The 24,046-nt window shown below is 45.6% G+C and overlaps 7 protein-coding genes across 7 annotated transcripts; 2 read left to right on the forward strand and 5 right to left on the reverse strand.

The window, feature by feature from the left end:
- Positions 1-7,721: 7,721 nt before the first annotated feature.
- On the reverse strand, positions 7,722-8,886 carry LAESUDRAFT_763199 (uncharacterized protein; the record flags this gene model as incomplete). Its single annotated transcript, XM_040913221.1, has 6 exons — positions 7,722-7,859; positions 7,907-8,115; positions 8,169-8,232; positions 8,263-8,370; positions 8,422-8,494; positions 8,570-8,886. The coding sequence occupies 6 exons, from the start codon at positions 8,884-8,886 to the stop codon at positions 7,722-7,724; spliced, it is 909 nt and encodes a 302-aa protein (XP_040759833.1).
- A 2,745-nt stretch (positions 8,887-11,631) lies between these two features.
- On the reverse strand, positions 11,632-11,817 carry LAESUDRAFT_662552 (uncharacterized protein; the record flags this gene model as incomplete). The annotated part of the gene is made up of 1 exon (XM_040905000.1): positions 11,632-11,817. One exon carries the CDS (start codon positions 11,815-11,817, stop codon positions 11,632-11,634), a length of 186 nt encoding a protein of 61 aa, XP_040759834.1.
- Positions 11,818-15,288: 3,471 nt separating this feature from the next.
- LAESUDRAFT_717118 (uncharacterized protein) lies at positions 15,289-15,909 on the forward strand (the record flags this gene model as incomplete). The annotated part of the gene is made up of 3 exons (XM_040907300.1): positions 15,289-15,441; positions 15,492-15,667; positions 15,720-15,909. 3 exons carry the CDS (start codon positions 15,289-15,291, stop codon positions 15,907-15,909), a joined length of 519 nt encoding a protein of 172 aa, XP_040759835.1.
- A 2,164-nt stretch (positions 15,910-18,073) lies between these two features.
- LAESUDRAFT_730612 (uncharacterized protein) lies at positions 18,074-19,065 on the reverse strand. The gene is made up of 3 exons (XM_040909874.1): positions 18,456-19,065; positions 18,326-18,393; positions 18,074-18,266 (listed from the first exon to the last, which is right to left on the reverse strand). Exons 1-3 carry the CDS (start codon positions 18,741-18,743, stop codon positions 18,185-18,187), a joined length of 438 nt encoding a protein of 145 aa, XP_040759836.1. The 5' UTR covers positions 18,744-19,065; the 3' UTR covers positions 18,074-18,184.
- Positions 19,066-19,101: 36 nt separating this feature from the next.
- On the reverse strand, positions 19,102-21,051 carry LAESUDRAFT_730613 (ferredoxin reductase-like protein). The gene is made up of 9 exons (XM_040909875.1): positions 20,634-21,051; positions 20,483-20,576; positions 20,285-20,432; positions 19,950-20,227; positions 19,851-19,896; positions 19,610-19,800; positions 19,457-19,543; positions 19,300-19,400; positions 19,102-19,237 (listed from the first exon to the last, which is right to left on the reverse strand). The coding sequence occupies exons 1-9, from the start codon at positions 20,673-20,675 to the stop codon at positions 19,223-19,225; spliced, it is 1,002 nt and encodes a 333-aa protein (XP_040759837.1). The 5' UTR covers positions 20,676-21,051; the 3' UTR covers positions 19,102-19,222.
- Positions 20,999-23,415, forward strand: LAESUDRAFT_441611 (mitogen activated protein kinase). The gene is made up of 13 exons (XM_040902470.1): positions 20,999-21,363; positions 21,444-21,483; positions 21,539-21,557; positions 21,612-21,741; positions 21,792-21,835; positions 21,896-21,995; positions 22,049-22,096; positions 22,159-22,200; positions 22,263-22,449; positions 22,516-22,595; positions 22,654-22,732; positions 22,802-23,002; positions 23,072-23,415. Exons 1-13 carry the CDS (start codon positions 21,322-21,324, stop codon positions 23,182-23,184), a joined length of 1,125 nt encoding a protein of 374 aa, XP_040759838.1. The 5' UTR covers positions 20,999-21,321; the 3' UTR covers positions 23,185-23,415.
- Positions 23,416-23,720: 305 nt separating this feature from the next.
- LAESUDRAFT_763202 (uncharacterized protein) lies at positions 23,721-24,023 on the reverse strand (the record flags this gene model as incomplete). Its single annotated transcript, XM_040913222.1, has 1 exon — positions 23,721-24,023. A coding segment is annotated over one exon (303 nt), but the record flags the coding sequence as incomplete, so codon positions are not given.
- Between the last annotated feature and the right edge of the window lie 23 nt (positions 24,024-24,046).

Below are 24,046 nucleotides of genomic sequence, written 5' to 3' on the forward strand. Positions count from 1 at the left end.
ATGGAAAATTATGTAATGTGTAATATATATAAGAGCTTTACATTATCTGAAACATGGGTGAGGCCATCAGTCACATCCCTAAAGGGCTCTGATACCCTCCCTTCCTGGGCATTCAATCCCATCCCCTAGAATGTCATGAACCTTGGCAGAACTGCAAGATATCAAACTGTGTTGAAATATTCAGAGTGACCTCAGAAGAGCTTTTCATTATCTGAAACTTGGTTGAGGCCACCATGCAGGTCCCTGTTGACTTCAGGTGCAGAACCAGCCAGAACAGAGTCAATCTCCCACCAGGTATCAAGGTAATTTGAGGAACAAACTGATGGGATTCACTGCTCTATTTACAGGTATTTATATATCTACAAGACCCCTGCACATGGACTATCAAAAGCTCACCGATGATCAGTGCTGTATTTCAACAGTCTCTAGAGCACTCTGATACCCTTCCTGGGCAGCCAATTCCCCCCCCCCAGAACTGCCATTTTGAACTGCATTGAAATATTCAGAGTGACCTCAGAAGAGCTTTCCATTATAATGAGATATACCTCTAACACTGATGGCAAGATGAATCTGACCTTATGTTAGCATTTTGAGAAATGAGCTTCAAACTGGCTTGAAGCATTGCAGCAAAAGTGAAGGAGATGGTGTTTCAGCAAGATAATAATCTCAAGCTTGACTTAGCTGACTTAGAGAAAATGTTGTTCAGACAATGATATGGCATTATCAATTATCAAAGCTCAATTTTATAGATCATCTTTGAATGTATCTCATAAAACGATTAGCAAGGCATGAGGAGCCATTTAGAGAGATTACAGAATTGTGAAAGCAATTGAAAAAGAAATGAAAGAGTATTGGCAGGTTTGTGCATCAAATTTTGATCCACAACATGCATGAATGGGTTAAGGCAGTGTTTAAGGCAAAGGGCTGATTATCCAACTACTAGAGTTTTGAAGTTTGTTAGTGACAAAAGTGTATAAATGAGTTCACCTGATAGAGTTGCATATATATTCAGAACAGATCATCAAAATTCAGCCAACAGATACTCATTTGCAAGCTGAGAAGTATGGCTTTCGAGTACTATTTTATCTGTGAATATAGCTACAGACAATCTGAAGATTGAAGAAAAACAGTAAAAATCACGAAAATATGTGTGTAACTTTGTTAATCACTGTATATTATATTTGGGCTGTGTTAATCATAAACAGCAGATGGTTTAGTGGATAGAATGGTTGATACTATCTGGGACATAAGTGTCCTGGAAGTCCGAAGTTCAATTTTTGGTCTGTGCAGTTTTATGTGTTTTTAATTTTAAAAAGTGCAACTTCCGTTGTTTACAAACAACGATAAACTATGACGTGCATGCTGGCACATCTAGCCAGATGTGCTAGCGTGAACGTCATAATTTGATGTTATTTGCACATTGTGGCATCTTAAAATGTGAGAATTTGAGTGGCTAACATCTTCATACTTTCTGTGACCTCAAATCTTCGCTTTTTTGAGCCAGAAAATGGTCTGCATGCAGTTCTGATTGCGAAGCATCAATGGGTAATTTATCATGTATAAAAAGTCAAAATATGAATTAAAATACTGTGGTGATGGAAAACTTCAATTGCATCAATAGCTCTTATTTCAATATGCTCAGAATGAAGGAATTGAAGTAACGAGCAGTAGAATGTGGAGATTTATTGCTTATTCTTCAAGTAGAGACTATAATAAGTCTGAAAATGTTAAATCAGTCATTGTTTGTGTCACTGTACTGAAATACATAACAAAATAATGAATACTGTGATCTGAACCACTTTGAAACCACTCAATGCCTTGATTTGGATTGCTTTCAAGCCATTGCATACAATGGTTTGAATGGCTATGAAGCCATCTGCCCTTACGGCATTAACCCTAGCAAATTTCATGCTGTGATTGGCTCTGAATATTTGCACCTGTTTGGATCAGTCACGTCGTACATGTTCAAAGTCCGATTTATATGCTCATTACAAAAGATAACAAATCTGAGTAAGAACAACATGTAATACAGCAACAAAGTTTTGAAGAAAGGGCCCTCTCCTAACCTCAGGACAGGGTCAGAAAATGAAACCACTTTGTAATGGTCTACTCTCCCACGCATTGCTTAACTGTCCCACGAGTATCAAAAAAGTCACATAGACGCCCTAAGTGCCCAGTGTCATACAAACTCTTCCTTCGTACCTCAGGAATCATAATATATCAAGTGAAAGATTTTTAATTAATCACAGGTCATGCATGTTGCAGATTATTAATACCAGATAGGGCTTCAGACATTTTGCTGATAGAGTGCTAGCCTTTAAGTGAGAGGAATCCTTCAGTCATATAATGGTATCACTGCTGATTCGCTGAGTGGACATGCTCCGTGCACTCCATGCTTGGCCCTCGATGGAGCACAGAATGGGCTCCACGGACATTTCAGTAGGAAGTGAGACAGAACTTGTGAAGGATTTGATTGTAGATGGAATAGGTTCCACAGAGGCTTCATTCCTAGAAGAGATTGTCAGATGTATCAACTAAGGAAGTGATGCTCTGCATGTCTTCTTCACTATTATGGGAGATGCAATGCTTTATTCTCCTCATCGAGAACTATAGGGCCTTGAATTTGATTGGCTTAATAGGTGACACTAGTGGGAAGTGCATGGTAGAACAATCAAAGCTGATATGATTTCCCCATTTGAGCTGTTTGAAAGCATCGAAGTCTTCTTTCAGAACCTTATCAAGTGCGGCCCTGTAAGAAGACATCCTTTTGCACATATACATGAGATCTGGTGAGATCAGCTCAGAAGCTTCTCAGGATTTGACTGCTTGAATTTGTTAGTAGTGTTCATCAACACAAATGCTGAACGAACTTGGCTGGTAATCTCAACCTTGTAGGGGGCTTGTATTTATTTGTCTGGCTCATTTGCATGGTGCTGAATAAATGAGTCACACATTTCTGTGATTGAGATTACAGTATACTTCCAGTGGTGCATCTGAAAGACCTGGATGAACACTGAAGCATTAGTGGCTTGTCAATTATCAACAATAGAAAGTTTTAGGTGCACACCTTCTTGAACCATTCACAGTGCTGATGAGGGAAGTATTTGCAAAGTTTTTCAAATTTCTCCATTAGCCAATTGAGTGTACATCCATGATCCATGCAGTGTGATCTCCATCAAATAGCCTGTGTTATGTCACTGACACTGGAAGAATTAGGAAAATTAAGAGTGGTATGTTAACTTGATGTAAAGAATGTACAACAAGTTATGTTTTGACTACAATCTACATTTAGGCTACTGTGTAAGAGACCAGCATGATACTCAAGAAGAAGAAGCTGTTGTTGTAAGTAGCAATAAAGATAGTTGATACTCATAACACTTTCCATCACAATGTGTGACATACCTCATCCTCAGATGTTGCTCATCCAACTATATGTGCCAGAGTTTAACATCTCCATACACATGACCTTTTCTTACTGGAAAAGCAGGCAATCACCTCAGCTCTAGATGACTCAGACAGCCTGGCCTGTCGATGTGCCCTGCTGACAGGTGTATCATGCATAGGCTTTTTTTCCATCTGACCAGAGGGATGGGGGTGTATATTGATATGACCTGGAGCCTATAGACTCTGGCTTTCTGAGGTGCTTATCAGTGACATCTGATGACAGTGAGCTGAATATTTACTGATTTCCATATCACATATTTTGAGCCAGCTTCTCATGCAAACTCCCACTGGAATGAGTTTGAGTATGAGATAGTATGATGTTTGTGCTTGGAAGAGACATGGTAGATGCAATGGATCATAAATGAGGTAAACACTGTGTGATAGAAGAGGCAATATCGGCAGAGATGTGTGATATCATGGAGATTTTATCAAATTAGACATCCTGTAGCTGTAGTCATGTGACTGTGTTATTGTTGAACATGATGACATTTCAATGATCTCTGCCCATTTTCACATGACTGTGTATTTGTTGAATGTGATGGCACATCGATGATCTTCTTATATCTGGTTCTGACCATCTCAGAGGCTAAGCTAAACCCTCATAGGTCTGCCCTTTAATAGTCAGCATCTAGCAGCTCAACATTTCCTTCCCCTTGCCCCTTTTAGATAATAATGGTTCCTCTGGAGTCACTTTTATGAACTTTGACCTCCAACCAATTACCTGCTCAGTCCTATCATGTTGTCTTACTGAAAATGCATGAACAAGTCAATTATGTGTGTCTTAACCCTAATAATGAGCTTATTGTCATTGACCTAATCATTGTTAGATGCATGTCTATGAGTGGCATTAGAATTTGGCCAAGGAAACTCTCAAACTGAACACACCATTAAATGAATTAATTTGTGAGTATCACAGGTTTTCTTATTGCTGTATCCTCATTTGTAGCACCACAGTGCACCCAGACATGCATGCCCTTATTAAATTCACCCAATGAGTCCTGATTCCACTTGTGATGCCATCAACAGCATTCACTGCATGACTGATCAGAATTATGCATGTATGGCTGATGATCGCAAGGACAGTGTTTTCATACGTTAATTGTCTTTAAATAATGGTTCTTGACCTGATGTAAGATAATCTAGCTCAATAAAGATGTTCTCTATGAGTATGAGCTGGTCCTTGCTGGACTTGATGTGCCACTATACAGTCACACATCCACCTCTATGGTTACCACATCACAAAAACTGACACATGTAAAGCTGCCAGACTAGTCCGATGAAACTCACCCATCCATTGGACAGTCAAGGTGAGTGCCCAGCATCTGGCTCCACCTGATTCTGTATGTACCAGTCTGCCTGTTTTACAAAAAAATGGCCGTTCCATCAAGTTCTGTGCATCTTTGATTTTGCGATAAGCTGCATGTCTGCCATGTTGCCAGGAGTGGCTTCTCACAATACTGGCCATGAAGGAAGAACTCTGGCCTCTGGGAATCTGGCTCATTGTTGAGCACACAGCCTGCATGAAGGTACCCATTGTGGAGAGCTTGTCTCCTCTTCAACTCTCGATATGGCCAAGTCTTTGGTGCAGTCGGGAGCAAGGTATATCTCAGTCAGCTAAGTGTCACTCTCTTTCACATTTCATCATCACATATTATTGCCAGGAATACAGAGTACATCAGAGATGATACAATAAGCCATGAAACTGCATACACCTGAGCTTCTTTGCTATAATATTTTTAGAGCTCTGTCTTGTTATCAAACATGTCAATGTTCTGGTTGAAGATCTGAAGTACAATGTAGGGGCCATTGATATGCTCGAATGCCACCTCCCTATGGTCCGTGGTCAGGCAGTACTGATCGCTTCATTGCAGAGTAAGGTGAGTATCAACTGCTCTGCTCTGTCTCCAATGGTGTGATAATACAGGAAGATGACTCTTTTTAGAAGGGTGTGAGGCTCGCAAGTTTCTTGCAACAAACTCTAGGATGTGTGGGTAGTGGACGAGTGTGTCACCTGAAGGGTTTGGTGAATAGGTATGATGCAGATGGTTTCATTCAACTGGCTGGCCTGCTGACTGGGGCTAGGATGTAATGCCAGCTTTATCACATGCATGTTGCTGTTTTGAGGGATGAACCCATGTTACCTCAGCTTCATGCTTCGAATTGATCACAAATGTGGTCTGCACGTCAATCAATTGATTGCAAATGCTGTCTGAGTGCTAAAGGTTTATTCGCAGATCTGCTAGGTGCAATCGTTCAGACCAGACATCCATCTTAGCACTTCAGGTCTCTTGTTTGGGGTTGTTTGGGTTTTGTTCACAGATTGACTTCAGCGCTTAGACACTGATCACATATACGAGTTGGACACCTAATCTGGACTGTGGGAAATAAAACTCTAAAATGGAACCTGTTCATCTACTACTGCCAGACTCAGATTGGACCTCATTTACTGTGTTCGATAGCTTCATTCCCTATAGTGCACAACTGCTAGAGTTCTCCTGGCTCTGATAGAATGAGTGTAGGAGACCGTACTGAGCCTAGGCGATCACCTATATCTCTAGGCTTGTGGTGCGAGTCTTTCATAGCACAAACTTTGATATCAAGGTCAATAGAATGCAGTGATAGTGAAGTCAATAGATTAATATCAAACCTGAGATGTGTAGAGTGGAGTAGTGGAACTATGGATAAATGATATGGACAAGTTCGCTGCTGCGACCTCTCCCCTCTAATGTTCATTTTGCGAGTAACAGTGTGCCTTATATACTATAATGGCCAGCTCATTACCGAGCTGTTCATTACTATGGGCTATGTCCATGCCCAGTTTTTAGTAGCAGAATATGTGTCCAAAACATGTTTGAAGAAATGTGTCACTTGGGCCTAAATGTCCAGTCTGAGTCTCAATCTCTTCGTTCTAAGTGCGATGAGGCCTTTCATGTTTTCAATTGCAATTCGATCAAATCTTCGTCAGAATCTTCTGGAGCTTGACTTCAGGCCATCAGAGATTGCCAGCTTTGGTAAAGGGGATGCTGCCTGTCTGATGTAATGTGAGACTCATCATTCTTGCTGTCACCGATTCCTTCATTTTTGGTAGCGAATTTCAACTTTGATGTTTTCGCCCACAGGTAGCTCGTTCACCAGCTCATCACCGTTGAGGTCATGGAAGTGGTTGTGTGTCTCCGTTGGCTTGACACTTCTTGCTGTTGCTGCAGTCCCACAATATAATGCAAGAACTTGGATCCATTCTCATCTTGGAAGGCAGATGAGTGGAATACATCTTGTGTCTGAGGTCACAGATGCAGTCCATTATTTCAGGCCTCTCTCTCATCTCAGTTATGAATGACCTCTTAGAGCAGATGCTCGTTAGGGTGTAGAGTGTCTTATGATTCTTGTAAGCATTAAGAGTATAAAAATGAATTCACTAGGTTGTGTACAGGAGTTTCTGCATTTGCACTGAGTCCAGCTTTAACAACAACAACACTCTTCTTCTTAGTTGGAACATAACAAGATGCAATGACATCCCACATCATGTTGGCACCAACATCAAGATGAGGCCAAATGTGAGCGAGGACCATGGTGAAAATTTAGGAGAAGCTTCCAAGTATAGATGAGTGATATGACAGAAATCTGTGAGCCTCCTGGACATCCAAGGTTGGGCAGGTAAGGTCAATACATCACTAATCTTTTAAATTGCTCGCAAGACACCATCTTTGAATGTCTCAGCTTCTATTTTGGGGATTCTGACTCATCACCAGACATGAGTCGAGACCGCAAAACAATCTACCTTGTCTGTTTCATGAGGCTCTCTGGTGCCTACAATACAATCTTCTGATTTACCTTGAGGCATCCTATCTCTCATTAATCATTTATCAAAGAGGAGCTGCAAGTTGAGTGTAGGATGATGTGGTTGTGAGACACAGTTGAAGTCCTACATGGAGAGATGTTGGTGCGATCTGATATCTGTAAGTCAGGTGGTTGGACTCACAGTTATTAGACCATGAACTGAATCATTGAACAGACCATGGTGAGGCAATGAAAAGATGAAATGGAAGAGAGAGCCAAACTGAAGTAGTGACCCACCAGTCAAAGCACCTTCCCACATCAACAACCAGCCAATGAATCATGGAGCATGAAGAAAGGTGAAGAAGGCACAGAAAGAAAATGTCATTCTTGTCATTGTGGTGCCTACACCATGGTGGTGGGTTAGAGGTGGGCGTTGGGGAAGTGCTGCTTGATGTGGGGCCAGAGCCAATACATGAAGGTAACATAGGTAACATCTGAGATTACCATCTTGCCAGTATCACCAGTAAGAAGGTCACTGATATGACCAAGTCCATCGAGATGATCAACCCAGAGTCATCAGAGGCTGAGAACATGCTCGACTTGTTGTCATAGTTGTAGATGGCCCACTTCATCAACTTCTGAGCAATGTCATCATCATGAACGAACAAGAAGATTCCCATCGCACGCTGATGGTGACATCAGTAGTGTTGCCATTCTTGATGATGAGCAAGCAGGCCTCATTGTCATGATCGAGCATGTCAGGCTCATGCATGCACTCTTCGATGATCATGTCGTGGAGTGAAAGGAGATGATCATCGAGATACTCAAAGGTCAGCTTGCCATCATCGTGGAGATACATTTTCAAGGTGAACTGGTTGGATGGGATCTCCGTACCTAAGTGTAACTGTCAGACTAGACAACCTCAAGTAAGATAAATCGAAACACACCAAGATCGATGAAATCACCCTTGAACACATTCTTGAAGTTGGAATCATTGAGCTCGAATGCACTCTAGTCCTCAGTAAAGCCTTTGAGACTGACATTGAAGGTGATGGTGAAAGAGAAGCAGATATAGTTGATGATGTGCTGGCTGAGCTTTCTCCACTCCTTTTTGATCTTCTCGTAACACTTCTCGAGGTCCTCAATTGCCTCGTTCAAGTCATTCAACAGGCCTCAAGTCTTTTTCAGCTCCTTCTTCACCTCTGCAACATCACCACCACCCACCATTGCCTCTAACCTCTTGATCTGCCCCTCATAAATCTCAACCATGATACTGTGATGACTGATACATATCTTGATGGAGTTGAGAAGCTTGTTGAAGGCCCGAGTGCTGAGCAGCTAAACATACTGGTGAGGTGCACCGGTGCCCACAAAGATGTTGTCATCATTGGTTGTCCTATCTATCTTGAAGAGGATGTGGTGACAGGTAAGACCCAACACCTTGTCACTGTTGCCACCCTCGGTGAAGTAGAGGGCAGTGGTGCCCTCAGTGCTGGGCCTGTCGGAGACAGTGATGGGAAGTCTGAGAGCAGGAGTAAGGGGACCGCTGCAAATGTTCACGATGATGTTGAGGTTGAAAACAGAGTGAAGAAGTGCTAGACTGACTGACTGCTTGTAGATGGACTCACAGTATTTGACCTCGACCTCGATGATATTGAAGCTCATGAGAAGGTCAAGGATCTCATTGCCTGAGTTGAAGGTGTCCTCACTCTAGAGCAAATTGGGACAAACACTGACTCAGAGCATGACAGAACTGCAGATCTTCTCATCTCTGTCTCTGTCAGTGATGAAGTGAGTGATGTCGATGGACATCCAAGTGACCCTCTGGATGTTCAGCAGATCTCAAACCAGGGAACCCACGACCTTCCAGACCAGGTGATACTGTCTCTTTGATACATCATAGGCCACTGATCATATAAAAACTGTGATACATACTCTATGTGAATCACAAGCAGTCAGATGATGTATCATCCATGCTGGTCATGATATATTGTGGTAAGCTGTAATGTATTTCTGGTCAGCATACCGCCGTATTAATGATATATCACTCACCAAGGGTTGTTTCCATAATATATCACCAAACGATGATAAGGCACGCACCGGCATTGTATATATACCATGCAGGCCACTGATATATTGCTGTACTCATATAGTGGCATGAGTGATATATCATGTTCGATCAGTTTGAATTATTGCACTGGCCAGTGGTCACTGCAGTTTAGAGTGTGAACATGTGATTGCAAGCCTACTCCCACCCCTGCCTTATCAAAAGAAGAAACTGATTGGTGTCTTAGACATCACCAAGAACCGGCACTCAGATTTGTTATATAAGCAAGTGATGGCTTACCAAAATAATTTTTTGTCAGCTTAAAGCTGATGTAATGGCCCACTGGGTGAAGCAATCAATAATTTGAGGTGAATGATGATAAAAATATTGAAGAAAAAGTTCAAATCTTTTAAGCATCTTTACTGTCAATTTGTGATAAAAGTATTGAAAACATTTTGAACATCTTTTGTTGTGAAAGATGATGAAAAGATTGAAAGGAGATTGAATGAAATATTAATAATCATTTCTTCAATCATTTTACAATCTTTCATACAAAACTATGATGAAAAGTTTTAAAATTTTTTTTTTACTTTTTTTTAGATCAAAGATGATAAAAATATTGTGACAATGTCACAGCCTTGTTTTCATATACTAAGCTAGTACTAAGATATGGAGATTTATACTCAGGTTTATATCTTAGCACTATACTAGTACTATAGTCAGAAGAGCAACACTAAGATTTTAATGTCAGCTAAGATTTAAATGATAGTGCTATACTTGTACTAAGCTAGTACTAAGGTCTGCAGATTAGTACCAAGGTTTGAAGGTTAGTGCTATGCTAGCATAAGCAAATCAGCTAATAGTGACCAAAAGTTTGTTATAGAGAATTAAAGCACATAATCATGCAAGCAAATGAATAACTTTAATTATTTTTATTTAAATATTATTACAGTACCTGCCAAGAGCATTTCACAGAGGCTATCACTCAAGTCCATTATATTTATGATAAAATGTTATAAAATGTGCACAACTAATAATATATTATTGTACAAAAGTAAATGTTATAAAAGCTAAATATAGTGCATTTGATTATATTGATATTATAATATTTTTATAAACATTTGATGAAAACTATAATTGAAGTACTGATATATTACTATATTTGAAAAGCATTTTATCAGAATTATAATTTGCATGCATATATATTACAATATATGCGAAAAGCTTTTAATATAAACTATAATGGCTATATAATTTTATGTATATCTTTATCACAAGCATTTGTGTTTATAGTATAATTGTACAATGTCAAGAATGTCTATATAAATATTAATAAATTATAACACAGCATGAATATTACAACACTGCAAAATAAAACCAGTGCAGTGCATTTAATTATGTAATTATTATAATACTAGTGAAAACATTTCACAGAAAGCACAATTTTAGTACAGGATATTACAATGCCTGCCAGAAACATTTTACAATCAAGTGCAAAGATATTACAATACCTGCAGGAGCATTTTACAAAGGTTACAACTTCAGTGCGCAAGTATTACAATGTCTGCAGGAACATTCTACAGTCAAGTGCAAAGATATTACAATACCTGCAAGCACATATTACAACCTAATGTGCAAGTATTACAATGCTAGCAGGAACATTCTACAAGAATTACAATAGCTATGCACATTGTTTTATCATTCAGTATTACAATATGTGGAGGGGATATACACAATTTTTAGCAGCTCTGTGCAGGACTGTATTACAATTGTGAGACCCACTAGTGTCAACATGCTGATCTTCATCTCTCTGACCCATTCACCACAATATGTCTGCAGTGTTCACATGGCTTCGAGGAGTGGATGCACATGGCTCACCCCATGCTTTAGGATCAATGATGCAGCATGAGCAGTGGTTTTCCTTGCAGCAGGCAATCAAACACTGCTCAGGGTAGTCTGCAATGTAGGCTGCAAGTATCAGAAAAACAACGTGGATGTGACCGTCTGCATACAACATCTGCACACCTTGCTGTCCTGCCTTCTGAAGACCATTCAACAAGACTAACATGCAGTGGTGAAACAGTCAGTATTGCACATTCGACCTGGTCTTCTCCTCGAAACACTCGAGCTTGAAAACTGATATGTAGCCTAATGATGTTGTCATGTGTGCAGATGGCTGATGATGGGTAGCTTTATCAATATTGCTGATGGTAAGATATACTGGGCACACTGTCTTGTTACCACCAAAAACTGACAGTTGAGTCTTATCAGATGTGAGTATCACTGGGGGGCCACAACTGCACCTGCAGAAAGACGCTCCTGCAAGTTTCACATCTGAGTTTGCAAGCGAGTCAGCTCAGAACTTATGAAGCATGTACCTGCATCTTCCACCACCACTCACTTGTGCACATCTCTGAGTACTTTTGCATATCATGATGAGTAACCTTTTCATGTGCATAGCTCATATGTCCCTGAAATGTCATGTTTCCCATCAGTTCCTTGATGCAATCAACAAAATCTCGAGCCCAGATTTTCACCTCCTCCATCATCATGCTGTGCTCTCCAGGGCCTAAACGATCACCCCAAACCTCTATAAGCTCATATCAGCACTCTGGACCAATGGGCAGCATGTCTATCTTTCGCATCAATGCCTTTCTATTCAAAAAACTTGGCTTTGTGTGTGCATGCATCTTTAGTAAGCCAATGCATCATTCATTATAATATTTATACTTATGATGTCAAGCTTCAGAAACTCGTCAATCACAGTCTGTGATGTGCACCTCATCAACCACTTTGCAAGTTCCTACTTCTCGACATCAGCAAATGGTGCCCATGGCAGTTGTCATGTTGCTGACTGTTCTGCCAGATGTTTTTCAAAAATGGTCACTCCATGCCCAAGACTTGCTGCCATGCTGCCTGGGAATGGCTCACATTTGTAAGTGAACAATTCTTCATCTTCAACCTCTTTCACGGTGACCCTCTACCACTTTGCAGGGTTGTCAATGGATGTAGAAGATCGAGACACATGCAAGTAGTAGCCAGATAAGTCAGGAATGATGTCTTCATCAGGTTCTGCAAGGGTAGTGGCTTGCAGCTGCATTGCACCTCGGGTAGATAGCTCATCATAGTATGTTGCACATGTGATTCTATTTCCCAGGTGATGATTCAAGTTGATTACAGATTTGAATGCCTTTTCACAGAATTGGCATCAAGGGCATCAGTTGGTGTGAGAAGATGACATTCTTGCATATGATAATTGTAAGCTACCTCTATCATTCTAACGCATACAGTGCAGTGATAAGTGCTGAGTAGTGGCACTCTCATCTCTAAACTCAAACTGATAAAAACTATACAGAATCTAACCCTCAATCTTGACACCCTGCTCACATTCTGTGAACAATCTGTATCACCAAGATGTCCCATGCATCATCCAAGAACATGTCTCAGGCAGCCACAACACCTCGTGCTCCCAGTACTCGCATGCAACATCTAATAGAAAGGGCACAATATGTCAGTGAGTGGTTGCGAGGCTAATCACTAATTGCATAGAGGCTAACTGTTACAAAGCACAAAGCACTTAACCCAATTAAGGGCAAGTCTGCTTGTGTGACCTGCACAAATGATTTCATAAAAGGTTGCCCTAAGGCTAACCTGAAAAAGCCTGCCACAAGGGCTAGGCTGAGGACGCGCGCAGTGGCATACAATCAACAATTAAGGCAAAGCCTCAATGCATGGCCTTGCATAAAAGGTGGAAGGGGGGAGCTGACCTGCTGCCGCATACAGTAGTATGATGAATCTAAGGTCTTCCCTTAGATTTTCATAGGCTTATATACATGTAAGGCTGGACCCTGATCACTCTAACTATGGTGTACCTATTGAAGTCTTAGCAAGCTACATGTGGGAACACCAGGCCAAAATCAGTAAGGGCTCTGGGAGCAACTATGGCAACTATCTACAAAGGTCGTGGTTACGCCAAGATAATCCTATCTCATCTAATGAGATAATTGCCTGTAAGTGGGCCCACAGTTGAGGGGCCAATGGGTGATGGCCAACAGGGCACATCACAATGGTTGTGACTTCAGGTGAGAGGATCTGTCCATACTCAGAATAATGGGTGGGACGATCAGTCTTCATCTGGATAAGTTGTGGAAAGATTCAGCCTATCCTGTACCTGGCTATACTGTATGTCAGTTGGTAGGGGAATCCCTTGTAGTGCCTGCCTATTGGCTGAGCAGCAAAGTGATGCCACTATCTAAGTGACGAATTGGGTGCTTGCTAGCTTGAGGGAGCCTATTGTGGGCCAAAGAGTTTCTTTCTGGGCAAGTGACCTTGTGTCACATGATCAATGCCTGATAACTTCTGAATAGGGCAAGTGGCTAGTGTCATATGAATGGATGGCTGAATCATGGGCGCTTGGTGGTTATGTGGTAGACACAGTCATATCTGCAATGTATATGGCAGTATTGTGCTGTTTGTCCAAGTATCCACTTTGTGAGATCAATATAAAGGTTGACGTCCAAATAACCACTTGTGGTTGCCAAGTGAGGACTTAATGGTGCAAAAAGAAAGGTGACACCTAATACTGTGACACTAACATGCTCTACATTAACAGAACAGCCTGCAAATAACTGGCCACCTCAGAGATCTGCAAAGTGCCATGCTGATCATGCAGCTGCAGGTCAGTGTAGGCTCTGCTCTCAATGATGATCACTCACATTGCATTTTATAGGCACCTTATAAACAGCTGCGAGTGTTGTGCAACTTAGGCTGAACAAGCCTGAGATAAGGCATATCATGTGAAGGCTCTAACATGGCTAACTTAATATAGCTCTTAATGACATCCATCAACATCATTGACAACTCATGTTCCAGGACCTCTCAGCACATCCATCTTGAGGCTCATCTTAGCACAATGCTGAAAAATGTCTCTGTGACTCCAAACAGGGTTCAGACACCACTGGTGCGTCATAAATCTACCTTTGAGAACAGCGATAGTTAATGTTACACAGAGTGCTCACTGTCTGAGTCTGCAAGCTACTGCCAGGCTTGCAGCTATGTGAAACCAATACATCAGCCCTCGTATCATGTCGCACTTGCTTTTTTCAAGCCCACATCATCATGGTAAACAAGCCATAAGTGCAGAAGGGGACAGTAAGTGTACGGCCCCCTTGAGAATCAGAAATAACTCACTTTCAGCCCAGCTCACTTTCCACAAATGTTTGAAAGTTCAAGCTTTGCCAATGTGAAGAGGAAGACATTTTCACTACAGATGAGGAAGATTGTCGACCTTCTCATCAACACCAGTGCATAAGTAGCCAACTGTTTCTTATTACCATAACAGACCTTGTCAGTGACCTACTTCAGTGCATTCAGGGCCTCTGACTTATGTATGATGCATCTGAGACCTTCAATGAAAGTGAGGGAACTGAGAAAGATGACAGTGATGCAATGTCAGCATGTGACATTCAAGAGCATCATGACGAGCCTGTGAGCCTGTCACTCAAAGTGCAAAAGATTACAGAGTGATCAGGTTGTCCAAAAGCTGCTGACTATGAGGCTCCAGCTCAAGAAGTGCTTGTCGCAGCCATCTTCCACTACGTTGCATACCTAAGTACTGTCAATGCCTATCCAGATAAGATGGAGGAACTGGTTGCTGCCAAGAATGCCTGGTACACAGCATGTAATGACACTGGCATTGAGCTTAGGTCCACTAATGAGCTTGTCAAACTGGCACGTCTTGCAGTGGCACGTATTTGATACATATATGAGATGGTTTGTTAATTGACCTGCACAGATTACACAATACAGTACTCACTTTTGAAGTGAACTTAAGACAACTGCACATGACTATGTTGAGACTGTCTTTGGCTTTCAGACGACTGGCAAGATGACTGTGAAGAGGTGAAACCATGCATTTGTGGAGAAGCTCTTAAAAAATGATGCTTTTGTCTATCGGATGAGTCTCCACATCATCTCATTGAATGCAACTCATTTATGGAACTTGTCAGAAACTCAGAAACATGAATAATCACCATAAGGGGCTTTATCAACATTGGATCATCCAGCTGATTATCAATAGAATGTGGTTCAATGACAAGCGAGATGATGGTGTTGTTCTGGACAAAGTATATTGTCCATTCCCTTTTAGGGCATTCACCATTGTTCTGACAGCTGTAAGCATAAATGTCTTTGTGCACATTTCTTATTGATGAATCCCTTACAGATTGAGTGCACCATCGATGAATGGGTTAGCGGCACACAAGAATATGTAATGTTCACCATCGAAGCCTATAAGCATCATTTTAAGCACCACCTGAGTGCAACCGAGGACTACAATACTACATCCGGTGATCTCGAAATTATAAAGAAGATATGTCAACATGTGTCGGATGATGGATGGTAAGCTTTTGTATTTAATGTCGACTCGCAGCTAATTGAGACAGGTTGCTAGCATCAATGCAAAAGCCATTTCCATTGAATTGGAAGCAACATGTATCCTTGCTGTGAATGATATCAAGAATGTGATTGAGGAGTTTAGATGGAAGGATGAAAGCCTTATTAACTTGAATGACTCTGACAATGAGAGTGAAAATGGCAGTTCCAATGGACAGCCAGAGGTTGAAGATGGATTGGACCACTAGTGAAGGGGGGGTTGAATAAATATGTGCTTGCTCTGCCAATGTTGTAAATGCAACTGCAATAACATTCTTGATACAGCTTCTATGGTGTAAAATGAAGATGACCAAAATATATTGCACGCTGTCACAGTATTAGGTGACATCTTTCTTTTTGCACCATTAAGTCCTCATTTGGCAACCACAAGTGGTTATTTAGATGTCAACCTTTATATTAATCTCACAAAGTGGATAATTGAACAAATAGCACGATACTGCCACATACATTGTGAATACGACTGTGTCTACCACATAACTATCAAGTGCCCATGATTCAGCCATGCAGTCATGTGACACTGGTCACTTGCCCTATTTGGAAGTTGGAAGTTGTTGCTTATGTGACATCAGGCCACTTGCCCAAAATAGAACTCTTTGGTCCACAATAGGCTTACCCAACCTCATTGGACCATTAAGCTAGCAAGCATCCAATTCGTCACTCAGATAGTGGTATCACTTTGCTGCCCAGCCAATAGGCAGGCACTACAAGGGATTCCCCTACCAACTGACATACAGTATAGCCAGGTACAGGATAGGCTAGATCTTTCCACAACTTATCCAGATGAAGACTGATCGTCCCACCCATTATTCTGAGTATGGACAGATCCTCTCACCTGAAGTCACAACCATTGTGATGCACCCTATTGACCATCACCCATTGACCCCTCAACAGTGGGCCCACTTACAGGCAATTATCTCATTTGATGAGATAGGATTACCTTGACGTAATCATGGCCTTTGTAGATAGTTGCTGTAGTTGCTGCCAGAGCCCTTACTGGTTCTGGCATGATGTTTTCACATGTAGCTTGCTAGAACCCCAATAGGTACACCATAGTTAGAGTGATCAGGGTCCAGCCCTACATGTATATAAGCCTATGAAAATCTAAGGGAAGACCTTAGATTCATTATACTACTGTATGCGACAGCAGGCCAGCTTCCCCCTTCCACCTTTTATGCAAGGCCATGCATTGGGGCTTTGCCTTGATTGCTGGTTGTATGTCACTGTGCACCATCCTCAGCCTAGCCCTTGTGGCAGGCTTTTCCAGAATAGCCTTTGGGCAACCTTTTATGTGGATCATTTATGCAGGTCACACAAGCAGACCTGCCCTTAATTGGGTTAAGTGCTTTGTGCTTTGTGACAGCCTGTAGCATAGTTAGATACTGTGCATCATACAGTTCAGCCCTCAGGTGAAGGGGCAAAGTCATGTAAGTCAGACTTGTGACAATCAGGTCACACTCAGAGTCAAATGAATTCTATGGTGTCATTCTTTGAGTGAACATCTGATACAAGGGTTCTAAGATACTCTAGTATATCTCAGAGACATATAATGTGTTTCATGGGCTCTGCTCTGCTTGCTAATTTTTGCGAAGCAAAGGGCAAAGGGGCATAAGTCGTGATGATCAGGTCACAAACGTCAACTGAATTGTAGGGTGTTATTGTTCTTGGAATCTCACAGTCTAAGCACAGCGAACATGAGTCCAGTGTCCAGGGACCTCGATAGAGTTGTTTAGACACAGTCAAACTACCAAGGTATGTACAACTTGAGGTCCGCTATTTATTAATAAGTGCCACCCTCAGATCCTGTCATACGACGCCCACCGGTTGCTAGGGCATATCGCTACAATCGTCCAACCCGGCCACTTCTCCTCGCTTCTGATAAGAGTGTACCTGAGTGTCGCACGCACTCTCCTTCCAACAATTGTTTGAACACGCACTTCATACAAGGATTCTGAGACAATGTAACATATCCCAGAAGAGACATAAAATCTGTTTCATTGTGTCTGCTTAGCTTGCTGCTTTCTGCGAGGCGGTACGACCTCATCGGGCACTTCATACGTGACTGACCAGAAAAGGCAGGCCGTGACTGTCACACTTCCGCGTCCTTCCGCGTCCCTCGCGTCGACCGCGTTAATTTTACCGTGCCCCGATTATATGGGTCGCGCTCAAGATGTGGTCGCGCATCAGAGGCGCCTTGATCATGATCGACGTCGAATTCAGCGCGGAGCCGCGCCATTACCCACAGCCAGCCGCGCTCAGCAAACGTGCGTCCAACGACTCGAGCATACAATCCAACGTGCGGTGTATATACAACCACTACTAGTACAATATCTACGTTAATAAAACGACATCCGTCCGAGAATCAATCACACGAAAATACAATACACAGCGACGAACGCCGGTCCTATCGTCACATATCGCGTTTATGACATGAGAGATAGGCGTGTTGTGGCGTGAAGGGAACAATTAATGGGAGGTGACGAACAGGCTCGCGTCGCCATCGAGCGAAAGATGGTGGATTCGCTGCTCGCCGCGTTCTTCCATGAACCTAGCAGAACGCAGGTGAGATCAGCAGACCATGCAACGCAAGACATGAGCAACACGTACGAGGCATCTGCTCTCACCTCCTCCATCTGTTCACGTCCCTTCGGGATAAAATCCGCACGACACGCATACTACACACCCAACGTCAGCCACCACCCCTGGCTCAAGCAAGCAAGCAAAACAAAACACTCACATGCCCCGGCTTCACCGTCGCCGACGGCGCAAAGCTCGCCGCCTCATCCCTCCACTCCCTCTGCAGCGCCAACAGCGCCTGCTTCAAGCCATCACGGTCCACCTCGCGCCCCGCGACGACCCCGGTGCACTCGCGGGAAAACATATTATTGAACCGCGTACTGAACAGGTCTATCGGACCCGGCGCGTGCACACGCCCGATCTTCGGGGGCGTAAAATGGATGTACGGCGACATCATCAGCGTGTGCAGGCTCTGCTGGAGCCATTCCGTGCTCGTGCGCTCTGCCATAGTCCTGTTCGAAGAAGTGGTCTCGGTTGTAGATAGATTCGGTAACTGAGCAAAGCAAGACTTGAGAGACTGCTTTTGTGGGATGGCACAGGAAGTGGTGAAGAATGCAGCGGCGGACGTGCGGGAATATATAACGTTGTGGTAGAGTTTAAGAGACGCCATCCGCAGGGGCGCACCAGCCCGCGCCGCACTTCCAGGCGCCGTCCAGATCGGCACGGCTCGACGCGACCACATCACGGGACCGGCGCTTCTCAGCATGTGACCAGGGCGCGCGCGTTGTGAACTTTGACGGTGGCCTGCGCGGACGAGCACAGAGGCGGGGTCGGCTCGACTTCGGCCGTGCGAGACACATCTTATACCTCGCAGGACGCTGAGGAATGCGAAGATAGTGTTTGGTGACGTAGTCCTACCGTACAGCAGCGTCTAAAGATACAGCATCCAGGTCCATCTCGCCTGCTCCTTCGCATAACGCGCCGGCATCAGAACTTGAATACCTGCGGGAAGAAGAAGCACGTAAGTACGAGCTCGACGTGTCGCGGCATGCGATAGAACGCACCTGGTCCTCGGTATACCCGAGATCCTTCAAAATTCCGCTCAACGTGCCCTGCTTCATCCCATCTTTCTTTCCCGCAAGCGCGCTCACCTGCCCAGGCGGGCCTGCACAGACAGTTATCAGCATGCATGGAGGCAAATCTGCGAGCCATGGGACGCACCGCAGACGAAGACTTTGACCTTGTCGCCGAGTGTCGCGGGGGCAATGTTCTGCTTGATCATCTCCCGGTTCACGTATCCCTTGTATCCTGCCGGCCAACGTCCGCGGTCGCGTCAGTCGACTTGCATGCACCCACCTGCGAGCCATGACGTACCTTTCCAGTTTGATCCGGGCTGGTCAAGTGTGTAGATGACGTTGAACGTGTCGGGGTGCGCCTTCTTCAACGCATCAAACTCTTCGCGGAGCAGGATGTCGCGCTCGCTGATGTTGGCGAAGATGAGTGTAAACTTGGTCTTGTTCGATGGGTCCTTTAGCGCGTATTCCAGGATCTGGTACATCGGCGTGCTGCCATGAGGATTAGCGATGTCGCATGAGACGTAGGCACACTCGCTTACATGCCGGTACCGCCCGCGATCATGCCCACTTGGTCATGCTCGTTAACTGAGAAGCATCTCATCAGCAACCGCCACACTCCAACTGACGCACCCACTTACTCTTATACGGAATCTTCATAATGGGCCCCTTGATTGCGAGCTTCTCGCCGGGCTTCAACTCATATATGTACTTGGACATCCTGCCGTTGTCATAGTGCTTGATGAGGAAGTTGAGCTCGCCCTCCTGTTCAGGAGGGGATATGGGGGTGTATGGACGGATGATGGGCTTGCCCTTCTCGTCATTGAGCGGGTGGGGCGAGTCCTCGGCGGACTTGACGACCACGCAGGAGGCGATGGGCAGGAGGGACGCATGGCCATCGGGGAGCTCGAAGACGTACCTGAGGCGCGAATGGGGTCAGAGGCACGTGCATGAAAGAGGGGAGGGACAGGCGCACTTGGCAGTGTTGTGGTTGTAGGGTTCGACGTGCTTGAGTTTGAACTCGACAAAGTTCTGGGGGTCGAGCGGGCTCTTTTGCTGAGCCTTCGATGTTGCGGCCTTCGCACTGAAGTTGATATAGACGTAGGCCGCAAGGCCCACAAGACCTAGCAATAGGTCGGCTCGGATGCGAAAGAGTGAATGCCTAAACACTGACCTGCACCACCGAGGTAAAGAGGGAGATTTGAGGGCTTGCTCGGGTCAGCGGCAGTCGCGTAGCGGCGACGAGCCGAAGCACCGATCTGGGATCGCTGGGGGTGTAGTGATGTTACAGCAGCACTGCTAGTGGATGAGTAAGCTGCACTTACGATCGCGCGGGAGGAGGAGGCAGCAGCACGAATGAAGGACATGGTCGCTCAGAGGCAAGCAGCAGCGAGGCGGCCGCACTCAACGTGCTCGGACTTTGCACGCGAAATGACGCGAGCGCTCGGCGGTTAGACGCCGGTCGCGACTGGGCTGAGTCGCGTGCGCCGTTGCTCTCGACGTCTCTCTCTCTGTGCTGCACCCTGACGGCGCATCCAGCGACTACGTTGCCATTAACACGTCCGCCAACGTGCAGCGCGTCGGGCGTGGTGGGGGAGGCAGGCGGCACAAGTTGGGTCTCGCCGACGGGGAACACCGAGGGTCCCTTTCGCGCGTAACATCGTCGACGTCATCACCCGCTGCGCTCGGTTATCACTTCTCAGCGTCCGAAATATTCCGTCAAAAGCGAGAGACTCCTGCGCACGATTGCCGATGCAAAACAGAGCATGCAAACGATGGAGAGAGAAGCGGGGGTCAAGGAAGAGGAGCACATGATCGAAAACGCGATCGGTGGCGTTCTGATGCTTACATAAGCAGACGCGAAGGGGGTCACGTCTCGCGTGCAATTAGGGCTTGCTTCACTCGTCGTCTGCCTTTTCTCTTCTCGTCCCCCCTCTCGACTCTCCTCACCGTGGCCAGCGTCAACGCCGACGCACGACAATCCCAACCCCCATTCTTCCTTCGCCAGCCGACATGTCCTTTGTCAAGCTCAGCATATTCGGCACCTCCTTCGAGGCAAGTTCACTCGTATCTCTCATCGATCACCAGGAATCGCGCCCTTGAACTCGTCGCTGACCCTCGCATGCTGATTACAGGTCACCACTCGATACGTGGACCTCCAGCCCGTTGGAATGGGTACGCATTCACACTTATCCCCTTCTCCTCTTCTGCTGACATGGATCAAATCTAGGGGCCTTCGGTCTTGTATGGTTCGTGCATTTTCCTTCCCAACCAGAAAATACCACTAACTCTCTGCCATACAGTTCGGCAAAGGACCAGCTCACGGGTTCCTCCGTCGCTATCAAGAAGATTATGAAGCCCTTCAGCACTCCCGTCCTCAGCAAACGCACCTACCGCGAGCTCAAACTCCTAAAGCACATACAGCACGAGAATGTTCGTGGCGTGCCTTTCACCTGCATGTATTCTCTAACCTCCTTCTGCAGATAATCAGCTTGAGCGACGTCTTCATCTCTCCCCTCGAAGACATGTGAGTTCCGCGCACGCCCCAATTGCCTCCGCACCCCTCCTAACGATTACGCGCCCACAGCTATTTTGTCACCGAACTCCTCGGCACGGACCTTCACCGCTTGCTCACCTCGCGCCCCCTCGAAAAGCAGTTCATCCAGTACTTCCTGTACCAGATTCTTGTACGTACGCGCGCTTCGTGCTGCGGGCACATGTCATTAACTGCCTCTTTCAGCGAGGTCTCAAATACGTGCATTCTGCCGGCGTCGTTCATCGTGATCTGGTCAGTGCCGCCCAGTCGCACTCCAGTGCCTAGCGCGCTAACGTACCTGCGCGCCACCGCAGAAACCCAGCAACATTCTCATTAACGAGAACTGCGACCTCAAGGTGTGTATGCACCCGGCAGCGCGTATATGCCACCCGCTCACCCAACTTTTCGCATCGCGCAGATTTGTGACTTTGGCTTGGCGCGGATCCAGGACCCTCAGATGACCGGCTACGTCTCGACGCGGTATTATCGCGCCCCCGAGATCATGCTCACCTGGCAGAAGTACGACGTTGCGGTCGACATCTGGAGCGCAGGCTGCATCTTTGCAGAGATGCTTGAGGGCAAGCCGCTCTTCCCCGGAAAGGACCGTGAGTGCTCGTAATGCTCTCTATTACGGCACAGCCATGTTCTAACTGATCGCTGCCCCCCTGCAGACGTGCACCAGTTCTCCATCATTACCGAGCTGTTGGGCACGCCCCCGGAAGATGTCATCCAGACGATTGCAAGCGAGAACGTGAGTGATCAGACGCGCATATGGTCCGGTGTATATTGATTTCGCGTGGCTTGTATAGACTCTCCGGTTCGTGCAGAGCCTACCAAAGCGGGAACGCGTACCCTTTAGCGAGAAGCTCACCTGCAAGGATCCAGTCGGTGCGTGCTCGGTTTCACCTCCATCTTATCTTATCCGGTGCTGAAGATTGCATGTTCATCTGCCTGCAGCCATCGATCTCCTAGAGAAGATGCTCGTGTTTGACCCGCGGAAGCGGATCAATGCGACCGAATCGCTCGCACACGAGTACGTCGCGCCGTACCACGACCCGACGGACGAGCCAGAGGCGGCAGAGAAGTTCGACTGGTCGTTCAATGACGCGGAGCTCCCGGTAGACACGTGGAAGGTCATGATGTACAGCGAGATCCTCGGTGCGTCATCTACCCTTGTTTCATCTCCTCGTGGCCGGATGCTTCGTGCTCACACGACGCCCATTGCAGACTTCCACCAGGTAGGCGACTCGCGTCTGAACGACGGCGTGCCCGAGGGCGCGCTCGCGGCACCTGAAGACACAGCGACGGCCAGCACCGCCGTCGCTGCGACAGCAGAATAGAGTGCCTGCTGCCGCCCGTCGCATATGCTTACACCCGTGCCTTGCCAAGCACGGGCCACGCTCCTTGACACACCCTCACGACTGACGTTTTTGCGATCTACACATCGCCTGTATTCCCATCCACGACGACGTCCGTGCTCTCGCCGTTACCGTACTATATCGTATCCATAGGCCCGATTTGTGTATAATGCTCTCCCCGGCTGTCCTCGCTCTGCTCTCTTCACGCGGACCTGCTGATTGTATCGATTGGAACCCAAGTATACGAATGGGTGGAAGGAAAGGAGACGTAGCTACGTATACGAGGAACGTTGTCGTATTGCTGGGCTCTGTGCGTGTCGGTTCGCGCGTTGTGTTGTTCAAGAAATCAGTATAGATACGCAAGGCGATGAGGATGTGTAATGCGTTGTTTGGGATTGAAAGGACGGGCTGTGTTATATAAGTACATGGTATAACATTCACAGATGTACACATGGCTATGTTCACAATGCTCGTCCAGCACACAATGTGCTGCCTTGTTGTTTAAGTGTGTGCACCCATCAAGTCGCCGCCTCCGTTGCATCTGCATCAATATCAACAAGGTCCTTGCCTTCCTCAACCATATCACCCTTCTTGCAATTCACCGCCTTCACAACCCCCGCCTCGGGCGCCCGCAAAACCGTCTCGGTCTTCATACTCTCCAGCACAACAACCGGATCGCCCTTCCGGACCTTCTCACCGACCTTGACGCGCACCTCCACGACCAAACTCGGCATCGGCGCCCGCAGCGCACCGCGCGTCGCACCGAGGCCGTCCCCGCCGAGCGAGCGCAGCCACGCAGGCGCGGGGAGGGAGACCGTCGTCTTGTGCGCACCGTGGAACACGT

This window comes from Laetiporus sulphureus, assembly GCF_001632365.1.
Source record: "Laetiporus sulphureus 93-53 unplaced genomic scaffold LAESUscaffold_52, whole genome shotgun sequence".
NCBI lineage: Eukaryota > Fungi > Basidiomycota > Agaricomycetes > Polyporales > Laetiporaceae > Laetiporus > Laetiporus sulphureus.

What these genes read in the sequence shown, in the direction of transcription:
- LAESUDRAFT_730612 (XM_040909874.1), bottom strand. Translation starts at nt 18,743, where the DNA reads ATGGCAGAGCGCACGAGCACGGAATGGCTCCAGCAGAGCCTGCACACG. An exon ending in CGACGGTGAAGCCGGGGCAT is followed by an intron (nt 18,394 to 18,455) that starts GTGAGTGTTTTG and finishes TTGGGTGTGTAG; the next exon opens with TATGCGTGTCGTGCGGATTT. An exon ending in GAGGTGAGAGCAGATGCCTC is followed by an intron (nt 18,267 to 18,325) that starts GTACGTGTTGCT and finishes GCGTTCTGCTAG; the next exon opens with GTTCATGGAAGAACGCGGCG.
- LAESUDRAFT_730613 (XM_040909875.1), bottom strand. Translation starts at nt 20,675, where the DNA reads ATGTCCTTCATTCGTGCTGCTGCCTCCTCCTCCCGCGCGATC. An exon ending in TACAACCACAACACTGCCAA is followed by an intron (nt 20,228 to 20,284) that starts GTGCGCCTGTCC and finishes TTCGCGCCTCAG; the next exon opens with GTACGTCTTCGAGCTCCCCG. An exon ending in GCCCGGATCAAACTGGAAAG is followed by an intron (nt 19,544 to 19,609) that starts GTACGTCATGGC and finishes GTTGGCCGGCAG; the next exon opens with GATACAAGGGATACGTGAAC.
- LAESUDRAFT_441611 (XM_040902470.1), top strand. Translation starts at nt 21,322, where the DNA reads ATGTCCTTTGTCAAGCTCAGCATATTCGGCACCTCCTTCGAG. An exon ending in ACTTCCTGTACCAGATTCTT is followed by an intron (nt 21,996 to 22,048) that starts GTACGTACGCGC and finishes TGCCTCTTTCAG; the next exon opens with CGAGGTCTCAAATACGTGCA. An exon ending in AGACGATTGCAAGCGAGAAC is followed by an intron (nt 22,596 to 22,653) that starts GTGAGTGATCAG and finishes TGGCTTGTATAG; the next exon opens with ACTCTCCGGTTCGTGCAGAG.